The 25,311-nt window shown below is 38.3% G+C and overlaps 1 protein-coding gene across 3 annotated transcripts in view; it reads left to right on the top strand.

The window, feature by feature from the left end:
• The window catches only part of PLD1 (phospholipase D1), a 208,624-nt gene that overhangs the window by 149,314 nt on the left and 33,999 nt on the right, over positions 1–25,311 (top strand). For all 3 annotated transcript variants that reach the window (XM_039236512.1, XM_039236513.1, XM_039236511.1), the window contains 4 exons: positions 2,123–2,233; positions 4,674–4,762; positions 18,002–18,115; positions 20,410–20,459. In XM_039236512.1, coding sequence (XP_039092443.1) covers positions 2,123–2,233; positions 4,674–4,762; positions 18,002–18,115; positions 20,410–20,459 — 364 coding nt within the window. The remainder of the gene's footprint in view (positions 1–2,122; positions 2,234–4,673; positions 4,763–18,001; positions 18,116–20,409; positions 20,460–25,311) is intronic.

Below are 25,311 nucleotides of genomic sequence, written 5' to 3'. Positions count from 1 at the left end.
AGAGAGAGAGAGTTCAGTTGTACAGTGGAGGAAACTGAGCCTCCGTGATATTAAAATGACTTGTTCAAGGGGAAAGAGCTAGTAACGGCAGAGCTGTAACACAGATCTCCAGAGTTCGTATCTGTCCAGTATACTCTACAGTTTTATACATCGTTCCCAGCAGAATCAGATCAGTATGTGTAGCATAAGAATCTTCTCAAGGTAGCCTGCATTTTTAGGGCTATGCCCCTTAGCAACAAAATTCAATATAAATTTGAGTGGACTAACAAATAAAACTTCAATATTGTGTTATTTCTACTGATGGGCAATAATGTTCCTTAGAGATTATGAATCAGGATATTTTCCCAGTGTGAATCTTATTTATTTATATTTTCCTTAGAGGTTTTTTTTTAGTTTTTTTGGGGGGGGTTGGTGGGATTTTTTTTTTTTTGAGGGAGAGAGAGAACAAGTGTGAAAGTGGGGACAAAGAGAGAGGGAATCCCAAGCTGTCTCCACACTATCAGGGTGGAGCTTGAACTCATGAACTGTGAGATCATGATCTGAGTTGAAATCAAGAGTCAGACGTTTCACCAACTGAACTACCCAGGTGTCCCCATTATGAGTTTTCTTTTGAGATATTTGCCTGTTGCTGTTCACATTAAATTTTCCAATTGTGCATTTTCATCTGATAAAATTTAAGTGTTTCGAGGAAAACTATTTTGTAATAAATACCTCATACTAAATAAAGGAATAACATTTTGAGGATAATACAGTCAATGATTTAGTGAGTACTAGTTTGAATTTAATTAGTGTTATAGAGGCTATTTTTTAAGCTATTGATTATATCAAGAATTTTACCATCTTTTATATATAACAGACATAAAACCAATTATGTACTGGATTGCTTTATACATTCCTAATAATGTGGAACAATTCTTTTATTTTCCATTTCAATTGACCTCATGAGAGTTTCAATATTCATTTCAAATCAGGAAGAGCAAATAATGATTCTTCTGCAATGTCATGCTACTGCTCAAGGAAGATCAATTGTTAAGTTTTTATTGAACACTACTCTATGCCCAACATTGTACTGCAGTCATAGTTAGAATGCTGGAAAAGAGACCAACAATGGTTCTTAGTGCTGAAGGTTTGCATGTCTTCCAGTCCGCCCTCCTGTGCACGGTCATGTCAGAGATAACTCTTCAACGTGATCTGCCACAGCTCAAATGCATCCTCTAATGTTCTCATTAGTAATAGCAAACACTTATATACCACATACTAGGTAACAGGCCTCCTGCACATTTCATAGAAATTCATTTCATCCTCTCTAAAATCCTATAAAATAGATGTTCAACTGAACAGAACAGAAATCTGAAACACCAGGAGTTTGAGAAACTTTACCAAGATCAAAGCTACAAAGTAGTTGGGCTAAGCTTTGAACTAGGTGATCTCACTAGGTATCAGCATACTTAACAAATACTCAGATACCTGAGCTGTAAGCTCTTAAGTAATCCAAGTAGGAGCAGGTGAGTGTCCGAATAGAGGGAGACAGTATGACTGAGAAAGCTGAGCAATGAAGAGATACACTAAGAATCAGAAAGCCAATTAAAGCCACAGTCAAGATTATATCTCTAAATGAATCTATTGGTATTTTAAAATGTATTAATCTGAGCACTGTCTCTTGGGGGAAAAGGAATCAGCACATTATCAAGTCAGAGCTAGGATGACCATATCACATGACTCAAACCAGGGCACTTTGGAGAGTAAAAGTGGTACTATTAATAAATAGTAATTGTGGAACCATCATGGAAAAAGAATACCAATGGTCACCCTACTCATAGGTACCAAAAGAGGTACTTTTGAACAACTCTTGGTAGAAGCCATACTTGGTGGTGTCTAATTTTGACTGAAAATAATCCTGGGTGGAGGAAGATATATTCAGGACTTGATTCTAGCTGGGCTCCTTCCTTGTAGATAATGTCCAAGGACCAGTTTCCCAACCACCTACTCTCCCTTGGCCCACACGTGGCACCCAGGCCACTGTAATCATTCAGTTGTGTAGACAAAGAAGAACAGATTTCATTCTATTAATATATCTGGTGTCATCTCCATTGTTTACCCATTTCTGATTGCTGCCTTACAGTTGCTCCGCTCTGCTGCTGATTGGTCGGCTGGTATAAAATACCATGAAGAGTCCATCCATGCTGCGTATATCCATGTAATAGAGAACAGCAAGCACTATATCTATATAGAAGTAAGTCCTGATCATGTAAATTGGTATGACAACCTGCCTTCCCATAAATGGCTCACAGACACTGCAGGGTCCCCAAACTCAGGATCTGCTATGTTAATCGGCCTACGTTGAGATGGGAATTCAGGTAACCTGAATTTTTACCTCCTCAGCATAATTGACATTCACATTGCAATTTCATTAACTCAGAACTCTAATAGGAACCCCCCAAGATCTTATTATTAAAATGTATAACTTACTATATTATTAACCAGAAATACCACAAATGGATGAGTACATTCTTATTTGTCTTGAGTTGGAAGGTCCAAGTGTAAAGCAGGAGCTGCTTCAGGAGAGCACACACAAGAGGAAGTTGTGAAAATGGAGATGATTGGATGCTACTGGCTTAGATGCTACTGGATATTAGATGCTACTGGCTTAGATGCTACTGGATATTAGAATAGGGAGAGTATAGGGAAAGGAACATAGAAAAGGAAGATGTGAGAATATTGAGGGCATGTACCACCTTTTTCAATCCTCTATGAACTACTCTTCATTTAAAATTTTTGTCAGATCCCAGAGTTTGTGTTCAGAGAATAGAAGAAAATCTAGAGACACCGGGTTTAGATTTAAATGAACTTAAAAGTAGATATAAAGCTAGCTCAGAGCATGTGGGAAATCCTGGGAAAAAAAGTTCTGATAGTGTAAAAGTAAATCAGAGCACATCTCCTGCCTTTATTTTAGCCTTATCTTTCCCATTGAACATTTTTTTTTTTTTTTTGTAATATGTAAAGGAGATGAGTTTCCCAGAGAAAATCATCCTGACCCTATATTCCTTCCCCTTGAGTCTGGCCCTCTGCCTTTCATGCAGTGACTACGCACTAAGGGCAAGTAGGAAAGAATTAGAGCTATATTTATTTCACAGGCCTGGAGAAAGAGAAGCTGATTAAAAATATTAGCAGGCCAAATGCAATACGGTATCCTGGATGAGACTATGCAACAGAAAAAGGACTCTGAATATCAAAGTCTGGAGCTTTGTTACTGTACTAATACAAATAGTTACTGTACTAATACAAATAGTGTTATTAATTTCAACAATTATAATAACAATATAAGATATTAATGGCTGCCTCACCCATCACCCAGAATCCTTTTGCTTTATCTCTTTTTAGTAGCATTAAGTCAGCTTTTCTTATTAATGCTATCACAGCCCTAAATGAGGTCAGTAATGCCATGTGGCTACACATGGTTATGGACACAAACCTGGTAGTTAACACCTCTAGCAGAGGTACGTGGTTGGGATTTACCCTGCTCTCCTCACAAAAGAGCAGGCCATGACACGTGGCCATGTTTACAGCTGAGGAATGCTAAGCCTCTCTGTAATATGAATTCAGAAAAACAAATGTGGTTTGATTGCCACTGAAATTTTTATTGTTTGATGCCTTAAGGGGAAACACATTCTCAAATGATTTCCGCACAATGTCTTCTGGTAAGTTTGTGTTATAGAGGCAGTTTACAGACTTCTGTACTTAAGTATAAAAACATGTAAACTAGTAAAAGCAGTGATGTTGCAAAGGGATGACAACCATAGTTTGAGTCGTTGCTCATATGTCTCTTTAAGATGATCTGCAAAGATTACTTTGTCTTGATTAGACTTAAAAATCACAAGTATCTCATAACAATGTATGTAAATATGTAGTAGTGGTATTTATACCGAATTACTAACATTCCTTTATATAGCAACTAAATCTTTTATACCATTATGATAATAATGTCTTGCCCCAGTTTTTAGTAAAAGTTTTAAATAATATTTTATAGGCAAATGAATCGTACAGATTACTCAAAGCAAAAAAGGAAAGTTGTTTCTTTTTCCATTTTATTAATTTATTTTATATATGAAACATACTTGTGAAAGAGATTTGAAGCTACTTAAAATAGATGTTCAGAAAAAATAAGAAAGGCAAACAAGTGAAACAAGGCAAGAGCAGATACTAGGAGGTAATAGAGGATGGGTGGAGAAAATCAGACCATGATCCTGCCATCTATCCTGCTAGAAAGGTAAACTTAGCATGAGACAGAATGTTTACCTGTATAGGATTTTAAATCATGAGCATTTACACAATACTTGTATTTGTAAACCTGATATCCCTACTGATTAAATTTGGAATGTAAATTTTAAAAATGTAAGCGACAAAGAATTCAGATGATGAAATACTAGCATAGCCTCCCACTTGACTGAGGTATTAGATGTGGGTATAGACGTACACGAAACCCAGAGTTGAGATGAGGCTTCTCTTATTCTCGACATCATTTACTTTCCTAAATGATTTTAGTAATAAGAACATGTCTGCTATGTGAAATGTTTTTTTTTAATATCAGTGTAGTGTCTGTTATATAGCACACTGTCCTTATATATTTACTACTAAGATAAGAAAGACTTATAGGATTACTCTATTTCTCGTAGAACCAGTTTTTCATAAGTTGTGCTGATGACAAAGTTGTATTCAACAAGATAGGTGATGCCATTGCTCAGAGGATCCTGAAAGCTCACAGGTAATGTTTTAGCAATTTGGTAAAAGTAGTTACTGCAAATGATTCTTGCATTTACTGCTAAAATGACTTTTGAAGGCCCATTTTAAAATACTGTCTTTTGCTAGCAGGCATAAATTGGGATCAGCTAGCAGTAGGTTATTGGTTCCTTGAGTCTGATTTCAGTGGCTGAGAATTTTGAGTCCATTTTTGAAAGAATCTGAATTCTTCCAGGGCACAGTCATTTTTTCCTGGCCAGTCTCTTTCCCACGCCGTTAGACTTGTGATTTATTTAATGGCAGACGGTTACTGTGTTCACTTAAAAATCAAAGCAAAATAGTCATCATATTTTTCCATGAGTTATATTTAAATTCTGGTTACCCTCTGTCCTATTTCTTCAGCTTGGGATTATTTTTAAAATAACAATGTTATTAAGGTATTATTCACATACCATACAATCCACCTACTTAAAGTGTACAATTCAGTGGTTTTTAGTATATTTACAGAGTTGTGCAACCATACCTAATCAGTTTTAGAACATTTCATAACTCTAGAAAGAAACCTTGTATCTGCTAGCAGCCACTACTATTTTCCCTTATCTTATCCCTGTGCAACCACTAAACTATTTTCTTTCCCTATAGATTTGCCTAGTCTGGGCATTTCATGTTGAATAGAATCATACAATATGTGGTCTTTTGTGACTGACTTCTTTCACTTAATTTAATATTTCCAAGACTCATCTATGCTATAGGATGTTATCAGTGGTTCGTTTATATTTATTGCCAGGTAGTATTCCATTTTCTGGATATACCACATTCTATTTATCCATTTGGGATGTTACCACTGTTTCACTATTATGACTAATGCTGCTGTAAACATTGTGTATTAGTTTTTATGCAGACATATTTTTATTATTCTACACATAGAATTGCAGATTTATATGGCAATTCAATGCTTAACATTCTGAGAAACTGCCAGAATGTTTTCAAAAACAGCTATACCATTTTATATTCCCATAGTGTATGAGGACTCCAATTTCTGTATCATTGCCAGTAATTACTTTCTCTTTTTTATTATAACCATCCTTATAGGTGTAAATGATATCTCATTATGGGTTTGGTTTGAATTTCCCTAATGAATGATGTTGAGTATTTTTTGTTTGTTTATTGGCCGTTTCGTGTATTGTCTCTGGAGAAATAGATACTCAAGTTTCTTGGCCATTTTTTAAATTAGGTTGTCTTTTTATTGTTGTGAGAGTTGTTTTATATATTCTAGATATAAGTATCCTATCAGATTTATGATTTAAGATTTTCTCCTATTCAGGCTATTTTCTTTTTTGCTTTCTTAATACTATCTTTAGAAACACAGAATGTTCTCGTTTTGATAAAGTCTAGCTTATCTGTTTTTTCTTCTATCTCTTCTGCTTTGGTGATGGGGCTACAAATCCACTGCCTAACCCAAGACTATGAAGATTTTACACCTCTTTCCTTCTCAGAATTTTACAGTTCTACACCTATGCTTAGATTCATTCTGAGTTACTTTTCATACATGGTGTGAGGTAAGGGTCCAACTCCATTCTTTTGCATGGGGCTATTCACTTGTTCCAGAGCCATTTGTCCAAAAGACTGTTCTTTCCCCACCAAATTGTCTTGGCTCCCAGACTACTTCTTTTTATGGCCGATTTTAGTTCTGTATAGAAGCAGCAGAATACACAAATAATACCATTACATTTTATTATTTCAATTCAGTAAACACTTGCAGTAGAGAATGTTAAGTGCATACACATTTGGGAATTAAAACATTTTTGTACTTCCAGCAGCACAGTACCTGAATATCCTTTTCTCACATAATATGTGGGGGCTTTTAGATCTAAGAACATTTTAGAACAGTAACTACCAGTATTTTATGTGATTTATAGTTTAGATTTATACTCTTATGAATCTTCACAAATACTCTCGGAAGTAGATATCGTTGTTGTTATTGTTGTTGCTGTCCCCATTTGTAAAGTTAAAAAACTAAGATTCAAGAGGTGACGTGGCTCGACTAAGCCACTAGCAGCAATAGGCAAAAATAGCTTTGAGCATAAGCCTTCGGGCTTCAAAGCCAATACCTTCCCCCATACCACATAACTTCATTTCATTGACAAGTAGGATTTAAGACCCCTTCAGGGTTGCCACAAATTGAGTTAAGTGGAATGGGCTTTTGTTGTCCCCTCTTCCCATTAAACTAGCCATCAGGTATAGGCTGACTTGAGGAAATGAACATGACCTTGGGTGAGGCAGGTCCCTTTCACCAAGGAGGGCAAATCCTAGCGAAGGACTTCACTGTGAGTGAGTACTCAGTATCCAACACTCTCCGTGGTAAGGGAATGTTGTCTTGAACCCATGGTGAGGGCATTTAGGCAGCACATCACAGTACTCACCACATCCTGCAAGGTATGCAGTAGATCTCCCCTTTGACTACACGTCAAGATCACCCTTGGACTTTTACAAAAATCTAGGGAGCTGGACTCCTTCCAGGCTTGCTGGGTCAGAATTTCCTGGAGCAGGGCCCAGGCACTTGCATTTCATAATTGTCCACCAGTAACTCCAGGCAAAGTCCAGATTGCTTAGTACTCCCCTAGAACAGCACATATAGCCATAAATATTAATGATGATCTGTGCTTTTACAGGTGACCTCTATCTTTTGCCTTCCCATATACTTTTTTTTCAAGAATGTTACCATGGGATCTGTTTCTGAGATGACTTAAAATAGTCTTGTTTACAGTTAAGCATACCCACACACACCAAGATTTCTTGCATCATGGCCAGTCTCTCAATTCCATGGGTCAATTTATGTCTAATTTACAAAATTAAATTATCCTTCTGTTAACTCTTGCATTTCATTGATGCAGGAGTATCCACTTTATCTATAAAGCACATATGACAAAAGAGAAAAATATTTTTTTTTTAAGAAGTTAAAATAAGTCGCAGAAATCCATTAAGTTGACAAATGAGCTCACTGGGCTGAGCAATGAGTGATGAATATTGTAGCCGTAATCAACTCATAAGGAGACTGGGCTGAATCTCAGCCTCACTCATCCGAGTTATTAGTTCCCTATAGTACATGTATTGATAAGCACCTGCAAGATTTGTTTCTAAAGGGTTTGGGAGCCTGACAGGACATTTTTCTTTAGCATATTAATTTGTTTTCAAAAATCTGGACTTCTTCTAAAATCATAGTATTTCAGGGCTGTAAAGAACTTGAAGATATTTTCCTACTGAATATTTCCCAGTGAGCCTATGAGCTGCCTTTGAAAGGAATAGGGCTCTGTGGTGAGAGAGCACTGTAAGGTAGCATCTGCTGCAGGTTGTATCTCACACTTGGAAGTTCACAGAGCATATTAAAGATGCAATTTCAAGCCTCCTTTGTAGAAAACAGGCCATGAGTCCATTGGATTATGTGTTAACTGTGTGTTATTTGCCTCTGATGTCTCAATGGTCTCCCTTTCTTTGACAGCCACATTTCAGAGGGTGTGTATGTTACACGTAAAACTTCTCATGGATATGCATATGTATACTGGGAATATATTTTACATTTTCCCTCTTTTCTGTATCTCCACATTATTGTTCATCTCCTGTGTTAATCTAACTGTGGAATACGTTTTCATTTAACAATTTCAAGTCTGTGAGCTTGCATTCTTAGAAAATGGAGAGGTGAAATTTAGAAGCTTATCTTGCAGCCTGTCTGCAATGGGACTTCCCACTTTCACTGAGGGCCATGGTATATCTGCCCAAGTTCACCCCCTTTCTTCCTTCATTTTCTTCTCTGTGCTCTACTTTCCTGAGACTCAGAACTTTCCTGTGAGGGTCACATGCCTAGCAACAAGTATAATTTGGGCTGTTGGAAAAAGAATAGAATAAAGCACAAAGCAGATGGAGGGAAATGACAGTCAGCATTCAGCCAGGCCTGACCAAGGAACACAGGCTCTCTTCCAGGTCCCTCCCACCCTGGAAAGATCGGAGTCTTTTAATTGCCAACTCCCTCAACTGGGCTGAGACTTTATTTTTCTGCCAGTACTGGAATCCAGGGAACACCAGTTCCCTGGAGTGAGTTCTCTGCTTTCTTCACTTCCTTCTGGTTCCTTCTCAACAGCCATAATTCTTCGCAGAAATACATTTTTGCAAAGCCTTTGTGCTCTGATCCATGACCTAGAGCCTCAGAACATTGTTCATCCCACGGTGAACCAACAGTAGCTATGGTTCTCCGCAGAAATCAAAAGGTCTGCTCTAATTAGTAAAACTGTCTTGGCTCCCAACCCACTGTAAGCCCGTCTTTAACAACTCAAATCTGACTGGAGATCAGGGAGAAGAAATCATAGTCCATAGTCTAAGGTCAACTGGTTTATACCATATTTGAAGAAGCCAAGAGAAAGAGCTAGAACTGACTGATCTAGGTCGAAATTTTATGTGCCCTGAATGAATTGTTCCTGAGGATGAAACAGTTTTGCTTCTGGAAACTTGACATGCATAAGTCTGCTGCCTTGACCAAAAGGAAGTGAGGGGGTGCATTTTGCACTGTTATCAACACAGAGTTGATACATACAATGAAAATAGGCAGTGGATTTAATGCCTCCGCATTTTAATATTAAACTGCATTGAGAAATACACTCTTAAACTACATTGGAAAGCACATAATTTTGTAAGTTGTTCAAATTCTTCATGCTTCCTATAACTGTAGAGCAGTGCTTTGCGCTTTGCCCATGAGTGGGTGGTACGGGGAATGTTCTTCTGGGGAATTAGAAATTATTTGGGGACCAGGTGTCTGGGGACTTGGGTTCCTTTCAACTCTGTTGTCTCCACCTATGTGACCTTTCGAGCATATCAGTTTGCCTTTCTGATGCTCTGTTTTATTCACTAACAAAACAGTACCTGTTCTACCCAGATCATATGTATGGATGTGCAAGCACTTTGAAAACCAGAACATATCAATCCGCATAAGAAATTATTTCCAGGAAATTCATCTTCTGGAAATATGCTAGCTCACCGTACGGTTAAGCAATGATACAGAAGCACAATACTCAGATAAGCTGTTCCAGAAGTACTATTTATGGTAGAAACAGAAATGGTTTGATTAAAGTGATGTGTAACGTGCCTTATTTTAAATTGTTAGATAGCCACTGCTGGACAGGTGAGTCTTACCTTGGTTTTCTACCTCTGCTGCTTGTTCATCCTGTGACAAGTAGAGACAAATTATTCAACACTATTCAGAGGGGTCCTGCCAGGAAATGACAGCTGCCTTCTCCCCGGAATCCATTTTGGGAGTCTTTACTATTGATGCAATAAACATCCTCCCTCAGATATAAAGTAAGGCCCTCAGTAGCATAACATGAATGCAGTTTTACTTTGCTTTACTTTTAGGTACTATTTCCTTATTCCCTTTGAAGGTGTACAGGCTTTATCATTGAAACCAGTAGTTGTAAATTGAGTAACAATGTTACCAAGTAGTTTTTGAGTCTCTACTTCCGAGGTGCTTTGCATGCATTGCTTCATTTAATTTGCACACCTACCTTATGAAGTGGATGCATAAATTTTCCCATTTGACAGAGGAGGCAGTGGAGCCCAGTGAGATTACATAACCTGTCTGAATCAGTCACACAGCTATCGATGAGTGGAATGGAGACAGACCATGTCTCTAGGAACTTCAACTTGTGCTCTTCACCGCCCAGCTATAAAACTTCCCTCATTTCAAGGGAAGTAGAAATGTTCTAGTATGAAGCCTCCCAGGAATCTATGAGAGAAACTTTATTTTAAAATAAAAAAATCAGGGGTGCCTGGGAAGCTCAGTTAGTTAAGCATCTGACTTTGGCTCAGGTCATGATCTCATGGTTCATGGGTTCGAGCCCCGCATCGGGCTCTGTGCTGACAGCCAGTTCAGAGCCTGGAGCCTATTTTGGATTTTGTCTCTCTCTCTCTCTCTGACCCTCCCCTGCTCATGCTGTCTCTCTCTCTCTCTCTCTCTCAGAAATAAATAAAACATTTTAAAAAATACAGAAATCAGGAATGGTTTTTTAAATAATTGCTTGATAGATAAAAAGTTCTTTGGCTTAAAGAAAAGTCTGCCTCCTACAATTACCATATCCTATAATTTGTGTACCATGCTGGGTATGTTTCAGAAGTACTGTCTAAAAGAAATTTAAGCTGCGGTTATAATAAAAAGAACAAAAACCATGTAGATTAAGTATGCTGCTGGCTGGTTTCACATTTTTTTTTCCTTGCGGGCTAACCTCCAAGCTTTGTAGGTTGGAGCCAGAGAAGACAGGAGATCATGGCAGGAGAATGTTTGATTTTGATCATTTAACTCCTTTTATTGGATTCCAAAAATTATATACATGGCAATCTCAGAAGATAGAGAGATGTTAAGATTACCACAGGGCAGAGGTCAGCAATCCTGTAGGGTCTTTTTTAGGGGTAGCTGAGGGACCTGCCTGTCAAAGTTTATCAAGTCGAGAGTGAATTCTTAGACATGCTGGGCTAACCTTCAACATCCTTACATTTAAAAGCTTGTGTTTCCAAAAGATAAGCCATGAAAATAATTATATATGTGTGCGTGCACACTGTGTATTACGTCATAATCTATAAAGTTGCACATGTAATATGCAAAGTCACTGCCACATAGGGCCAGCATTTCTCGTAGATCAGCAATGATTTTAGTCAAATCCCTCATTTACAGATAAGAAAACTAAAGCCTGGAAAGGGCTACTGCGCTTTATAAGATTTACCAAACACACAATAAAATGGGTTATGTCCCAACCCATGCAGAAGGCTTCATGTAACCATTGCCACAATGGTATAATGTTCTCTCCACGAAAATACTACGCCCCAAACACAGTCCTTAGTTCTGACAGCATTCACGGCTGCAAAATCTACACTGATATGATTTATACCAGCTCTTGCAGTTTATAGCAGTGAAATACGATCTATAAATTCCAAAGTCTGAAAAAACAAAGCATCTCCTCACTAGAGAAGCATGATGAGCTCCTTGGGGGCCTTCCTCCAGGTCCTGACACCCTGCTGCAGGCAACCCCACTTTTCCCATGGCCCTCCGTGATGAGGAGGGAAGTGGGGTTGAAAGAGGAGGGGGTTTTTCCTGAGAGACAAACAAGGAGGGAAATGTACAGGAGAGCCATGACCATATACGTGGTGAATTAGCACTCTGATTTTAAAGGCGCAGGCAACATTACAGCAGTCACAAAAATAGAAAGTGTTAAAGATCCCACACTCTCACCACCCCAAAAATTCACTTTTTACTTCCTTATTTCCTTTTTGTTCATATTAATATACATGTATTTTTCTGTTGAGTTGTAATTTATTTCTTTTTTCTGTAGATTGAATTTCAGTTCCAAATTCCATTTTCACACAATAGAAGGAAATTTAGTTTAGTCACGTCCTGAAATGTGGACAAATTCCGCGATTCCTTGCTATTTCTGCTCTGTACACCATCAATCAGGTGTTACCTGGCCTCTTCTCCCCTCTCCTCCCCTCCCCGACACACCCCATCCTTGGAATGGATGGTAAGGGGCCCTGATCTTTGAGAAGAGACTTCCAGCCCTCAGTGTTGCTGTGTCTTGGGCCTGTTCTGGAGTCTGCTTACTGTGACATAGGGGCCACCACCTTCTCCTCTCAGACCTGCCTCTCCTCTGCTTCTCCTTTGTTGCTGCCACATCATGTGGGCTAGTGGACCTTTCTCTGGGGTTCCCTGAGAAGCAAGATTATATCTGACACTCAGATCCTCATGGCTCCCCTATCCTGTTGAAAGGTGATGAGGTCTGTCTTGTTCTCCCTGGAATTCTGCTCGATGATAAAGGACAGGATCCTTGCCCTGAGTCTCACTCTTATTTCTTAATACTCTTGGCTGAGCATAAGGATCTCTACCCGGTCGATAGGAGTTGATATCTTGTGTCCTGTTTCCTTTGTGAGAGTGCCATCCTAGGGGCAATGCCTGGTTCACATCTCCAGTCACAGGGTGGGGGAAGGTACCACATTTAAGGGACAAGTTATTTCCCATTTCCTAGTATCAGCCTGCCACATCTGTAATTGTCTTGTAATTGTAACTTTGCATTAGGGTCATTTTAACACAGTACTGGCAGTATTTTGCTAGTCAGTCATAATAGTGGTCATTTTTAGTGGCTGCAAAATGTTCGCTCTTTGAGTGGCTGTAACATAATTTAGTTAACCACCCTGCATTTTTGGACATTTCCAATTTTTAGATATCATACACGGCACTGCTATAAGAGTTGGTGAGGCTTGAAAGAAAACTTATTTTAATCAAAAATCCAAGAATGCAATTTTATAAAATTGTCCTGAACTGCAGCAGATTAAATGATTGCTTCACACATGATGGCTTGTAGCCCACTAGCTCTTCCCTTGTTTTCAAGATCATAATTAATTCTGCCCATTAGGGGTTCAGGTTCTTGCTCTCCTTTGCACCACCCGGATTTTATGAGGATGCAGTGCTTTCCTGGCAGCTCAGAACTGTTTTCTTCTGGAGATTGCATCCAGGAAGGAGAGTGGAGATAATATTGAGTAGATATTTCTCTTCATTGGCCTAAACTCAGCCACAATTTTATGGTTTGAAATTCAAGAGCCCCCTTTTCTACAGCAGTGAAAATCTAAGTCATTTCTGCTGACTTGCTGAACACAGTTTAAAAATTTCATCATTCAGGAAATTTCAAGAACTACTGCATTAGAAAAAGGCAAAGACCCTGATATGGAGCTAATACAGTCCCGAGGACAAGAAAATGTGAATATTTTGATTCCTATAAACTAAATTTGCAAAAATATTTTATCTGAAGATAAAAAATTTTTTTAAATGTTAATGTTATTTATTCTTGAGAGAGAGAGAGACAGCATGAGTGAGTGAGGGGCAGAAAGAGAGAGGGAGACACAGAATCCAAAGTAGGCTCCAGGCTCTGAGCTGTCAGCCCAGAGCCTGACACGGAGCTCAGACTCACAAGCCATGAGATCATGACCTGGGCCAAGGTCAGACACTTAACCAAGCTGAAGATAAAATATTTTATTTTATTTTTTTATTTTATTTTTTACAAATAGTTTATTGTCAAATTAGTTTCCACATAACACCCAGTGCTCATCCCCACAAGTGCCCTCCTCCATGCCCATCCCCCCTTCCCCCCCACATCCATCAGTCCTCAGTTTTTGTCAGCATTCAAGAGTCTCTCATGGTTTGCCTCTCTCCCTTTCCCCCACCATTTCCGCCCTTCTTCTCCCCCTTGTTCCTCCGTCAAGTCCCTCCTAATCCTCCTATACGTGCAAACATATGATATTTGTCCTTCTCTGCCTGACTTATTTCGCTCAGCATCACACCCTCAAGGTCCATCCATGTTGCTACACATGGCCAGATTTCATTCTTTCTCATTGCCATGTAGTATTCCATGGTATAGATAAACCACATCTTGATCCATTCGTCCGTTGATGGACACTTAGGCTCTTTCCATGTTTTAGCTGTTGTGGAGAGTGCTGCTATGAACATCGGGGTACACGTGCTCCTATGCATCAGCATTTCTGTATCCCTTGGGTAAATTCCTAGCAGTGCTATTGCTGGATCATAGGGGAGTTCTATTGTTAGTTTCCTGAGGAACCTCCACACTGTTTTCCAGAGGGGCTGCACCAGTTTACATTCCCATCAACAGTGTAGGAGGGTGCCCATTTCTCCACATCCTCGCCAGCATCTCGAGTTCTCTGATTTGCTCATTTTAGCCACTCTGACTGGCATAAGGTGGTATCTCAGTGTGGTTTTGATTTGTATTTCCCTGATGAGGAGGGATGCTGAGCATCTTTTCATGTGTCTGTTGGCCATCTGGATGTCCTCTTTGGAGCAGTGTCTGTTCATATCTTCTGCCCATTTCTTCACTGGGTTGTTTGTTTTTCGGGTGTGGAGTTTGGTGAGTTCCTTATAGATTCTGGATATTAACCCTTTAAAAGATAAAATAATTTAATACTGACATTTCTCAGTATCCTACTGTGATCTCCATTTGATATGGATATGATATAAGATCTCTGTTTTGAGGTCATCTCTGCCCTTATAAAACACAATGATAAAAGGGAACCATGTTTACAACAGAATCACAAACCCTTGGTGTTCAAGACCAATAATACCACTCCTAAATGGTATTCATGTTTCATAAATGTGAAAAATGACTTGCGTGGGTCAGCAGACATAGCAAAATAGATACTTTGAAATAGTAAAAAGTTAGAAACAATTTACATGCCCATCAACAGAAAACCGCTTTTAATATTATAGTAAAGATGTATGGGGAATACTGTATCACTATTATCAAAAAATGGACCAGGGCAGTGGGTGGCTCAGTCAGTTAAGCCTCTGACTTTGGCTTAGGTCATGATCTCATGGCTCATAAGTTCGAGCCCCGTGTCGGGCTCTGTGCTGACAGCTCAGAGCCTGGAGCCTGCTTTGGATTTTGCGTCTCTCTCGTTCTCTCTGCCTCTCCCATGCTCACACTCCATCTCTCAAAAATAAATAAACATTAAAAAAATTTTAATGGATAAATCTCTTATTTACAGATATATAAATAGAAACATTCATAAAAGTGTTTATAGTATTCTAGCATTTGCATAGATGAAAAATATATATATATATGCTTATAAATTCATAGACTATTTCTGAAAGAACCTGGAAGGTAATAGGAGTTGCCCTCAAAGAGGGGAAATAGGACCTGGGGACAATGGAGAGAAAGAGAATTTTTTTTTCCATCATATAATCTTCTACCTCTTCCTTTCTGTACTATGAGCATGTATTACCTAGTAGTAAATATAGTTTATTTGATGATTCCTCAAGAAATTAAACATAAAATAACTGCATGGCCAAACAATGCCATTCCTGGGGATATTCCAGAAGAACTAAAAGCAGGGACTGAGATCTATATACCAGTGTTCACTGCAACATAATTCACAATAGCCCAAAGGTGGAAACAACCCTGGTGTCCATAAACAGATGCCTGGATAAAGAAAATGTGCATTATATATGTGATGCAATATTATTCAACCACAAGAGGGAAGGAAATTCTGACACATGGATGAATCTTGAGGATGTTATGCTAAGTGAAATAAGTCATACACGAAAGGACAAATATTGTATGATTCCATCTAGAGGAAATATCTAGAATGGCAAATTCATAGAGACAGAAAGTAGATTGGAGATTATCAGGGCTTTCCAGGGAGGGGAAACATGGGAGTTATTGCTTAACAATCACAGTTTCTGTTTAGGGTCATGACACATGACAAAGTTTTAGAAATAGAATCATGATTGTTGCACAACATGTGAATATAATTAATAATACTGTATGGTATACTTAAAAATGTTAAAATGGCACATTTTGTGTTATATATATTTAGCATGATAAAAATTCAAATAACATGTAATTTAAAGAGAAACTTAATGTAAGCTTTGCAGCTTGATCTCTTCTCTATCTGAGGCTTCACAGGAACAACCATACTTCCAACCCAACCCCATTCTCCCAAAGCAGATAATTCGAGTGCATACCGTGTGCAAGGATCCTCTATGGGGCACTGCCCAAAATAGAAAGATATGTGGATATATGCCCTGTGTTTCAAAAGAGCTTATCACATAGCCTAGGCAGCAGATGCATGTGTTACTAAGGGTAAAGCAAAAAGGGTGTAAAGCGAAAAGGGTGCTGAGTAGATATCCGTGCCATGTGCCTTGGGAGTCCAGAGGCAGGAGCAAACCAGCTTTGACTGGAAGATTCAGGATGACTTGACCGAGGAAGGTGCCTTTTAGCTGTCTGGAAGGGAAAAGTGGAATTCTATGGGCAAAAAGGATATTCCAGACTCAGAGAGCAGGTGAGCCAACCTTCCTTAGTAGAGAGGTGCACCTCAGAGCAAAGGGCAGTGGTCTGGCACTGGACAGTGGGTCTCTCAGGATCCTATGGAAGGTGATTCTGGAAAGGCTGTTGAGGCCAAGTAGTGTCAGTTTTTAAGTGATTTAACTTATTTGGACTTTTAAATACTGGTGATGGGGAAATAGCTTAGGTATTTTTTCTGTTATTTCCCCACTATCTCTTTTACCATTTAAGGCTGTGAGCCTCTTACTCTTATCAGGCAGAGAACTTGAGGCGTTTACATTCTTTAAAATTCATTTTTTCCAGCTCAAACTATGTTTGCCATCTAGTGATTAATCCATGCCATTGCAACAATTTATTTCAGATGCCTTGATCATCAGCGATGAGGTTAGTCTCCCGGGCCACAGACCCCATTGTGCTGGCTATCATTCCTGCCCTGAACTTCACCTTCCATGAGCCCTGATACATACACTGGTGTTTGGAGATATTGTAATGAAATCTGACCCCTCACAGAGTAGTAGTAATATTCACATGAGAGAAAAATGTAGTTGCTTTGAAGAAAATGAACCTTAGAAATGAAATTTTAAGAGAAGTTTAAATAGCAGCATCTTTATGTGAATATGGATCTTCCAGATCTATGGACAAGATTTCTTAACCACAATAGATACCATAGCCCTTTCCAGCTTCCACTTCTTCCTCAGTATCCCATAAATGGAGGCAAGGACTTTAACAGCGTTGCCTCCAAATAGTGATACGTATTTGAAAATGATTCTCCAATTTTTTTTTACCTTCCAAATGGAGATCTAAGTAAGTAGCCCCACGTCCTTCCTTTATTTGTTCCAGTAGTAAAGGCTACTGTAAGAGTTTTCTTTCAAAAGCTAGACTCCATCAGTTGGAACAGTGGGCCAAGAAATGATGAGTTATATATGCAGAGGTCTTAAAAATTGTCACTCAAAATTCTTGAAGGGCCCAGGATAACATTTTGCAGCAGAACCAGTTTTCAGAGCTGAATGAGACTTTCTAAGCAATGATGGTACAGCTTGTTACACATAAAACTACTACGATGATATATTTTTCAAAACTTTGTGATTACCCTCACCCCACCTTCCATGTGTTCAAGCATGAGTTGCTTCCAGTAGATTTTGTCCTAGGAAGAATTATGCTATAGACAGTGTAGACTTCCCACTCTACTGCCAAGTTCAGCTGATTTTTCAGGTTGTTATGAACTGTTACCTAGATAACAGCTTCTGGCCGCCAATCCAATGGCACCTTCCAAGCCCTGAAATGTGATAGAATGTATTGTAGGAAGCCATTAGCTCAATCTCTAAAACCATGTGAACTGCCTAGCTATATCATTTTTTGGTGAATCACTCTGCATCTGACTTTTGTAGGGAAAGCCAGAGATACCGGGTATATGTTGTGATACCACTGCTGCCAGGATTTGAAGGAGACATTTCAACGGGTGGAGGAAATGCTCTGCAGGCAATAATGCACTTCAACTACAGGTGCCAAAGTTCTAAAGTCGTCTGTTTTCAGCTTTCTATCAGTCACGCATGTAAGCTGGTGAAAGGAATGGAAATGTTTCTCCACATCTATTCAGGGAGTGTTGAACAGATGAACACTTTATTTTACTTTTGAATCTTGGCCTGTTTACTAGTTGATAAAATTCAAATAGAGCCTAAAATCATAAATGGCAGGCCTGGGACACATGGAGAATATAAAAAGAACTAAAATATAAAGCTTTTATTCATTGCCTACATGCAAGACATGCATATACATAGATCTTATAAATGGAGACAAAGACTTAATATATATATATGCATACACATACATATGTAGATATATATTTATGTATGTATATGTACACACATATGTATGTGTGCATATGTATGTATGTATTATATACGTATAGACTTATATATAATATTTATGTATAATAATTTAAAAATGATCTTTAAGCCACCACATAGTTACTGAGCTTTCCATATTATTTGAAGAAAAAAAATTAAATTTCCATGTGTTTGTTTATCATTCTTTAGGTAGCAAGTTTTTCCCCAAGGTTGGTCATGGTAGCCTTTGCCAGAAAATGAAGTATTCTTTACTATCTTCTGGAATTTTAATTCTATTCTTGCTACCCCATCTTTGTTAAAATTTTAAGTAAAGTATTAAATCCTGTTGTCGATATTCTAAAGAGAAGAATTGCCATATTTACTTAAAAAAGACCTGGGAAGCTTCAGACTTGGCCAGTAGAGAGTTATGAAGAGGGTTAGAAGGTATGTCTGGTGAGCAGACAGAGAGGGAGTATAGAAAATGATGGGAAGGCACCCCTAACATTCTGTCTGGGTCACTTAGCTGGAAAAGAGAATGGGAGTGAAGAGGTAAGTGAACAGGCCTGGGCATGAATCCCAGCACCCAGTTAATAAGCTCTGGGACCTAAGATACCAGAGAACCCTGCTGAACATCGCATTTGTGAGAAGTCAAAGCAAGGACAGGAACCTGGATGTTTTCTTTTAATATCCCTTGTTCTTCAGAACCACCTGCAATTTCCCACCTTTCTAACCAAACTCTTTTATGAGGGAGGGGCCAATGAGGCCTGGCCCAGAACCCCCAGATAAAGTTGCAAGAGTTTGGTCAAATTAAGGGTAGGGGCTTACATGCCTTCCTGCTGCCCACCCCTCCGGTCCCCTCTGCAGGATCTGAGGGTCCTCTAGACACAGTTTGTGGGCACCATTGTGGTGATTTTTTTTTTTAATCTTCTTGTTTCTTACTGACTGAACTCTTTCTACCAACCAGGATTTCAAGTAAAGATTTTTTTTGTTTCTTCGGGGGTAATTTTGCCTGATTACAGTATGAGAGAACTTTAAGTATGCTTTGGGCTATATATTTTGATTGAAGATTTGCCCATTTCTAGTATTATCTGATTTATAACATGAAAAACAAAGCTTTTCAAGTATTTAAGGCACTGACATAATGTTTAATTGGATTTTATCCACTTCATTTGCCATTCTAATATTATTTTTGGAATATTGTCAATTGTAATTATTTTCTGTGACTATTTTCTTGGGTTTGAACCAGCTGAATGAAATAACACGCTTGGCTTTTGTTCAGCAGCTAAAAATCTAACCTTTTATTATGCAAAAACATCTCTATTTGCTGGCTTCATCTTTAAGAATATCAGTATTTCCCAGGGATAACTGTATTTTTAATTACTTTTATAGAGCAAGCAGATGGAACTTGGAATGTTTTGTCAGTCATTATAATTCATTGACTATTATCAGAGTTCTGAGAAATGAAATCATTAGCGGAGTCAGTTATCTGCAACTATATTTTTCACTTTCAAGGCGTTTGCCGACTTTGCAGAGACAGCCAAGGTGCATAGTTTCTCTAACTCAGAAATTACTCTGCTAAGTCTTTGCCCTTTTTACCTCTGAAAGTAATGTGAGTCTGTAAGTGTTCTCATCTATTGAGTTATTCTAAATTTATCGTAGCTGTCACCAAATTTTCTAAGAGAGAAAGTTCATTCATAGCCCATCTTTTTAAAATAGCATCTCTTTCTGCAATCTAATGTCAATTTTATGACATTTCCATTTACCTACCTCAAAACAACCTGTCCCTCAGTACCATTATGAAAGTGATATCCAGGTGGTTTTTTAGCTTCTTAAAAGTCCATGTAGCATCTTCTCATAAAAGCACTCATTCTGTTTTTACTTGGGGGTTAGGACTGTCTTCACAGATATTGCAATTGGGATTGGTTCCTTTGAAACCTCTGTAATTATTTCTCTCCTTTCCATGTGTTCAGAACCATGTGCAGAGGAGAAAATTCCATCCTTGGGCAGTTAAAAGCAAAGCGTAAGTAACAGCTTTTATTTTCCTCCACAGTTGTCTTTGGTGGCATATCCATAATCATTAATGTTTTCATAGTGTGACTTTGAAACTCTTCACAAGAGGCAGCCCACAAAATGTTTAACTGAGTCAATCACTCATTCTCATTAAATTGCCCAGAGCAATATTCAAATGAAGACGTCACAACTTCAGATGCATCAGTAATGAAAAATAAGAGTATTTTCATTATCTATAATAGTTATTTTGTTTTTTGTTGTTTTTTGTTTTTTTTTTTTTACAAATAGTTTATTGTCAAATTAGTTTCCACATAACACCCAGTGCTCATCCCCAAAGTGCCCTCCTCCATGCCCATCCCCCCTCCCCCCCACATCCATCAGTCCTCAGTTTTTGTCAGCATTCAAGAGTCTCTCATGGTTTGCCTCTCTCCCTCTCCCCCACCATTTCCGCCCTTCTTCTCCCCCTTGTTCCTCCGTCAAGTTCCTCCTAATCCTCCTATACGTGCAAACATATGATATTTGTCCTTCTCTGCCTGACTTATTTTGCTCAGCATAACACCCTCAAGGTCCATCCATGTTGCTACACATGGCCAGATTTCATTCTTTCTCATTGCCATGTAGTATTCCATGGTATAGATAAACCACATCCTCTTGATCCATTCATCTGTTGATGGACACTTAGGCTCTTTCCATGTTTTAGCTATTGTGGAGAGTGCTGCTATGAACATTGGGGTCCATGTGCTCCTATGCCTCAGCATTTCTGTATCCCTTGGGTAAATTCCTAGCAGTGCTATTGCTGGGTCATAGGGGAGTTCTATTGTTAGTTTCCTGAGGAACCTCCACACTGTTTCCCAGAGGGGCTGTACCAGTAGTATATGACCCCTTTTAATATAGCATTACTCTCATGTGCAGGAAACATAACAAGCTTTTAAAACATGCAAAAAACAGAAATGTAGCCAAAATGACAAGATGGAGGAATTCTCCCCAAAAGAAAGGTCAAGAAGAAATCACAGCCAGGGATTTGCTCAAAACAGATGTAAACAATATATCTGAACAAGAATTTAGAACAACAGTCATAAGACTACCAGCTGGGCTTTAATAAAGCATAGAAGACACCAGAGAAACCCTTGCTGCAGAGATCAAAAATTTAAAAACTCATCAGCATGAATAAAAAATACCATAGTTGAGATGCAAAATAAACCAGAAAGAGTGACATCAAGGATTGAAGAAGCAGAGGGGAAAATAGGTGCGATAGAAGATAAAATTATGGAAAATATGAAGTTGAAAAAAATTGAGAATGGAAATTAATAGTCACAAAGGGAGATTTAGAGATCTAAGTTATTCCATGAAAAGAAACAATATCCGTATCATCGGAGTTCCAGAAAAAGAAGAGTGAGAAAAAGGGGCAGTTGGTGTATCTGAAAAAATTATAACTAAGAACTTCCTTAATCTGGAGATGGAAACAGGGATCCAAGTCCAAGACGCACAGAGAGCTCCCTTCAAAATCAACAAAAATAGGTCAACACCACAACATATCTTAGTGAAACTGCCAAATTACAAAGCTAAAAAGAGAATTCTGAAAGCAGCTGGGAACAAAAAGCCCTTCACCTACAAGGTAGACACAAAGTCAGTAGGAGGCCTGTCCACTGAAACTTGGCAGGCTAGAAGGAGTGGCACAGATATTCAATGCACTGAATAGGAAAAATATGCAGCCACAAATCCTTTATCCAGCAAGGCTGCCATTCAGAATAGAAGGAAAGATAAAGACTTTTTCCAGACAAACAAGAACTAAAGGAGTTCGTTACCACTAAACCAGCCCTGCAAGAAATTTTAAGGGGGACTCTCCGGAGGGGAAAAAAAAAAAAAAAAAAAAAAGATGACCAAAAGCAACAAAGACTAGAAAGGACCAGAGAACATCAACCAGAAACATCTCTACAGGTAACAAAATGGCACTAAATTCTTATCTTTCAGTAATCACTAAATATAAATGGAATAATTGATCAAATCAAAAGACATAGGATATCAGTATGGATAAAAAACGAGATCCATTATATGCTGCCTACAGGAGACTCATTTTAGACCTAGAGACACCTGCAGATTGAAAGTGAGGGGATGGAAAACCATTTATCATGTTGATGGAGGTCAAAAGAAAGCCAGAGTAACCATACTTACATCAGACAATCTAGATTTTAGAATAAAAACTGTAACAAGAGATGAAGAAAGGCATTATATCACAATTAAGGGGTGTATCCATCAAGAAAATCTAACCATTGTAAATATTTATGCCCCCAACTTGGAAGTACTCAACTATATAAATCAATTACTCACAAACATGAAGAAACTCATTGATAATAACACCGTAATAGTAGGAGACTTTATTACTCCACTTATAGCAATGGACAGATCATCTAAGCAGAAAATCAACAAGGAAACAATGGCTTTGAATAATACACTGAACCAGATGGACTTAACAGATATATTCAGAACATTTCGTCCTAAAGCAGCAGAATACACATTCTTCTCAAGTGCACATGAAACATTCTCCAGAATAGATCACCTACTGGGTCACAAATCAGCCCTCCAAAGGCACAAAATGATTGAGATCATACCATGCATATTTGCAGATCATCACGCTATGAAACTTGAAATCAACCACAAGAAAAAATTTGGAAAGCTCTCAAATATATGGAAGTTAAAGAACATCCTACTAAAGTATGAATGGGTTAACCAGGAAATTAAAGAAGAAATAAAAAATACATGGAAGCAAACAAAAATGAAAACATGACTCTGAAAACCCTTTGGGATACAGGAAAGTTGGTCATAAGAGGAAAAATACATTGCAATTCAGTCCTGTCTCAAGACCAAGAAAGGTCTCAAATACATAACCTAACCTTACACCTAAAGGAGCTAGAAAAGGAACAGCAAATAAAGCCCAAAATTAGCAGAAGGGAAATAATAAAGATTAGAGCAGAAGTAAACGATGTAGAAACAAACAAACAAACAGTAAAACAGATCAATGAAACTAAAAGCTAGTTTTTTGTCGGGGCGCCTGGGTGGCTTAGTCAGTTAGCTTTCTGACTTTGGCTCAGGTCATTATCTCACAGTCCATGGTTTTGAGCCCTGCTTTGAGCTCTGTGCTGACAGCTTAGAGCCAGGAGCCTGCTTCAGATTCTTTATCTCCTTGTCTCTCAGCCCCTCCTCCACTCTCACTTTGTCTCTCTTTCTCTCAAAACTAAATAAACATTGAAAAAAATTTTAATAAATAAAATAAAAGCTAGTTTTTTGAAAAAAGAAATAAAATTGATAAATCCCTAGCCAGACTTCTCAAAAAGAAAAGAGAGAGGACCCAAATAGATAAAATCATGAAGGAAAGAGGAGAGACCACAACGAACACCAAAGCAATGCAATAAGAGAATGCTATGAAAAATTATATGCTAACAAACTGAACAACCTGGAAGAGTAGGAAATTTCCTAGAAACTCAGACACTACCAAAACTCAAACAGGAAGAAACAGAAATTTGAACAGGCCCATACCAGCAAAGGAATTAAATCAATTATCAAAAATCTCTCAACAAATAAGATTCATGGGCCAGATGGCTTCCCAGGGAATTCTACCAGACATTTAAAGAAGAGTTAATACCTATTCTTCTCAAACTGTTTGAAAAAATAGAAATGGAAGGCAGGCTTCCAAACTCATTCTATGAAGCCAACATTACCTTGATTCCCAAACCAGACAAAGACCCCACTAAAAAGGAGAATTACAGGCCAATATCCCTGCGGGACCTGGATGTAAAAATTCTCAACAAGATACTAGTAAATTGAATTCAACTATACATTAAAAGAATCATTCACTCTGATCAAGTAGGATTTATTCCTGGGCTGTAGGGCTGGTTCAATACTTGTAAATCGATCAGTGTGATCTACCATATTAATAAAAGAAAGGATAAGAACCATATGATCTTCTCAATAGATGCAGAACAATCATTTGACAAAGTACAGCATTTTTTTCTTGGTAAAAGCCCTCAAGAAAGTAGGGATAGAATGAACATACATTAATTCATAAAAGCCATATATGAAAGACTGACGGCCATATCATCCTCAATGGGGAAAAACTGAGAGCTTCCCCTCTAAGGTCAGGAACATGATAGGGATGTCCACTCTCACCACTTTTGTTCAACATAGTACTGGAAATCCTAGCCTCAGCAATCAGACGACAAAAAAGAAATAAAAGGCACACAAATTGGCAAAGAAGTCAAACTTTCATTCTTTGCAGATGACATGATACTATAGATGGAAAACCTGGGAGACTCCATCAAAAAACTGCTAGAACTGATACCTGAATTCAGGAGTCACAGGATATAAGATCAATGTACAGAAATGGGTTGCATTAGTATATACTAATAATAAAGCAGCAGAATGAGAAATCAAGGAATTGATCCCATTTATGGTTGTACCAAAGACCGTAAGATACCTAGAAATAAACCTAACCAGAGAAGTAACAGATCTGTATGCTGAAAACTATAGAAAACTATGGACTCCATCATCAACTTATGTTTGGTTAAAAAAGGTGTAGCATATATGTATATAAAATGGAATATAAAAGAGTGAAATCTCGCCATTTGCAATGACATTGATGGATCTAGAGTGTATGATGCTAAGCGAAATAAGTCAGTCAGAGAAAGACCAATACCATATGATTTCACTCATATGTGGAATTTAAGAAACAAAATAAAACCAGCAAGGAAAAAAAAGAGTGAGAGAGTAAGAGAGGCAAATCAAGAAGAGACTCAACTATAGAGAACAAACTGATGGTTACCAGAGAGGCGATGGGTGGGAGGATGGATAGAATAAGTGATGGGGAT

The sequence above is a fragment of the Hyaena hyaena genome, unplaced genomic scaffold, assembly GCF_003009895.1.
Source record: "Hyaena hyaena isolate Hyena2069 unplaced genomic scaffold, ASM300989v1 scaffold_112, whole genome shotgun sequence".
Lineage (NCBI taxonomy): Eukaryota > Metazoa > Chordata > Mammalia > Carnivora > Hyaenidae > Hyaena > Hyaena hyaena.
Note: the sequence above shows the minus strand (reverse complement) of the source record. Positions and strands in the feature narration are given on the sequence as shown.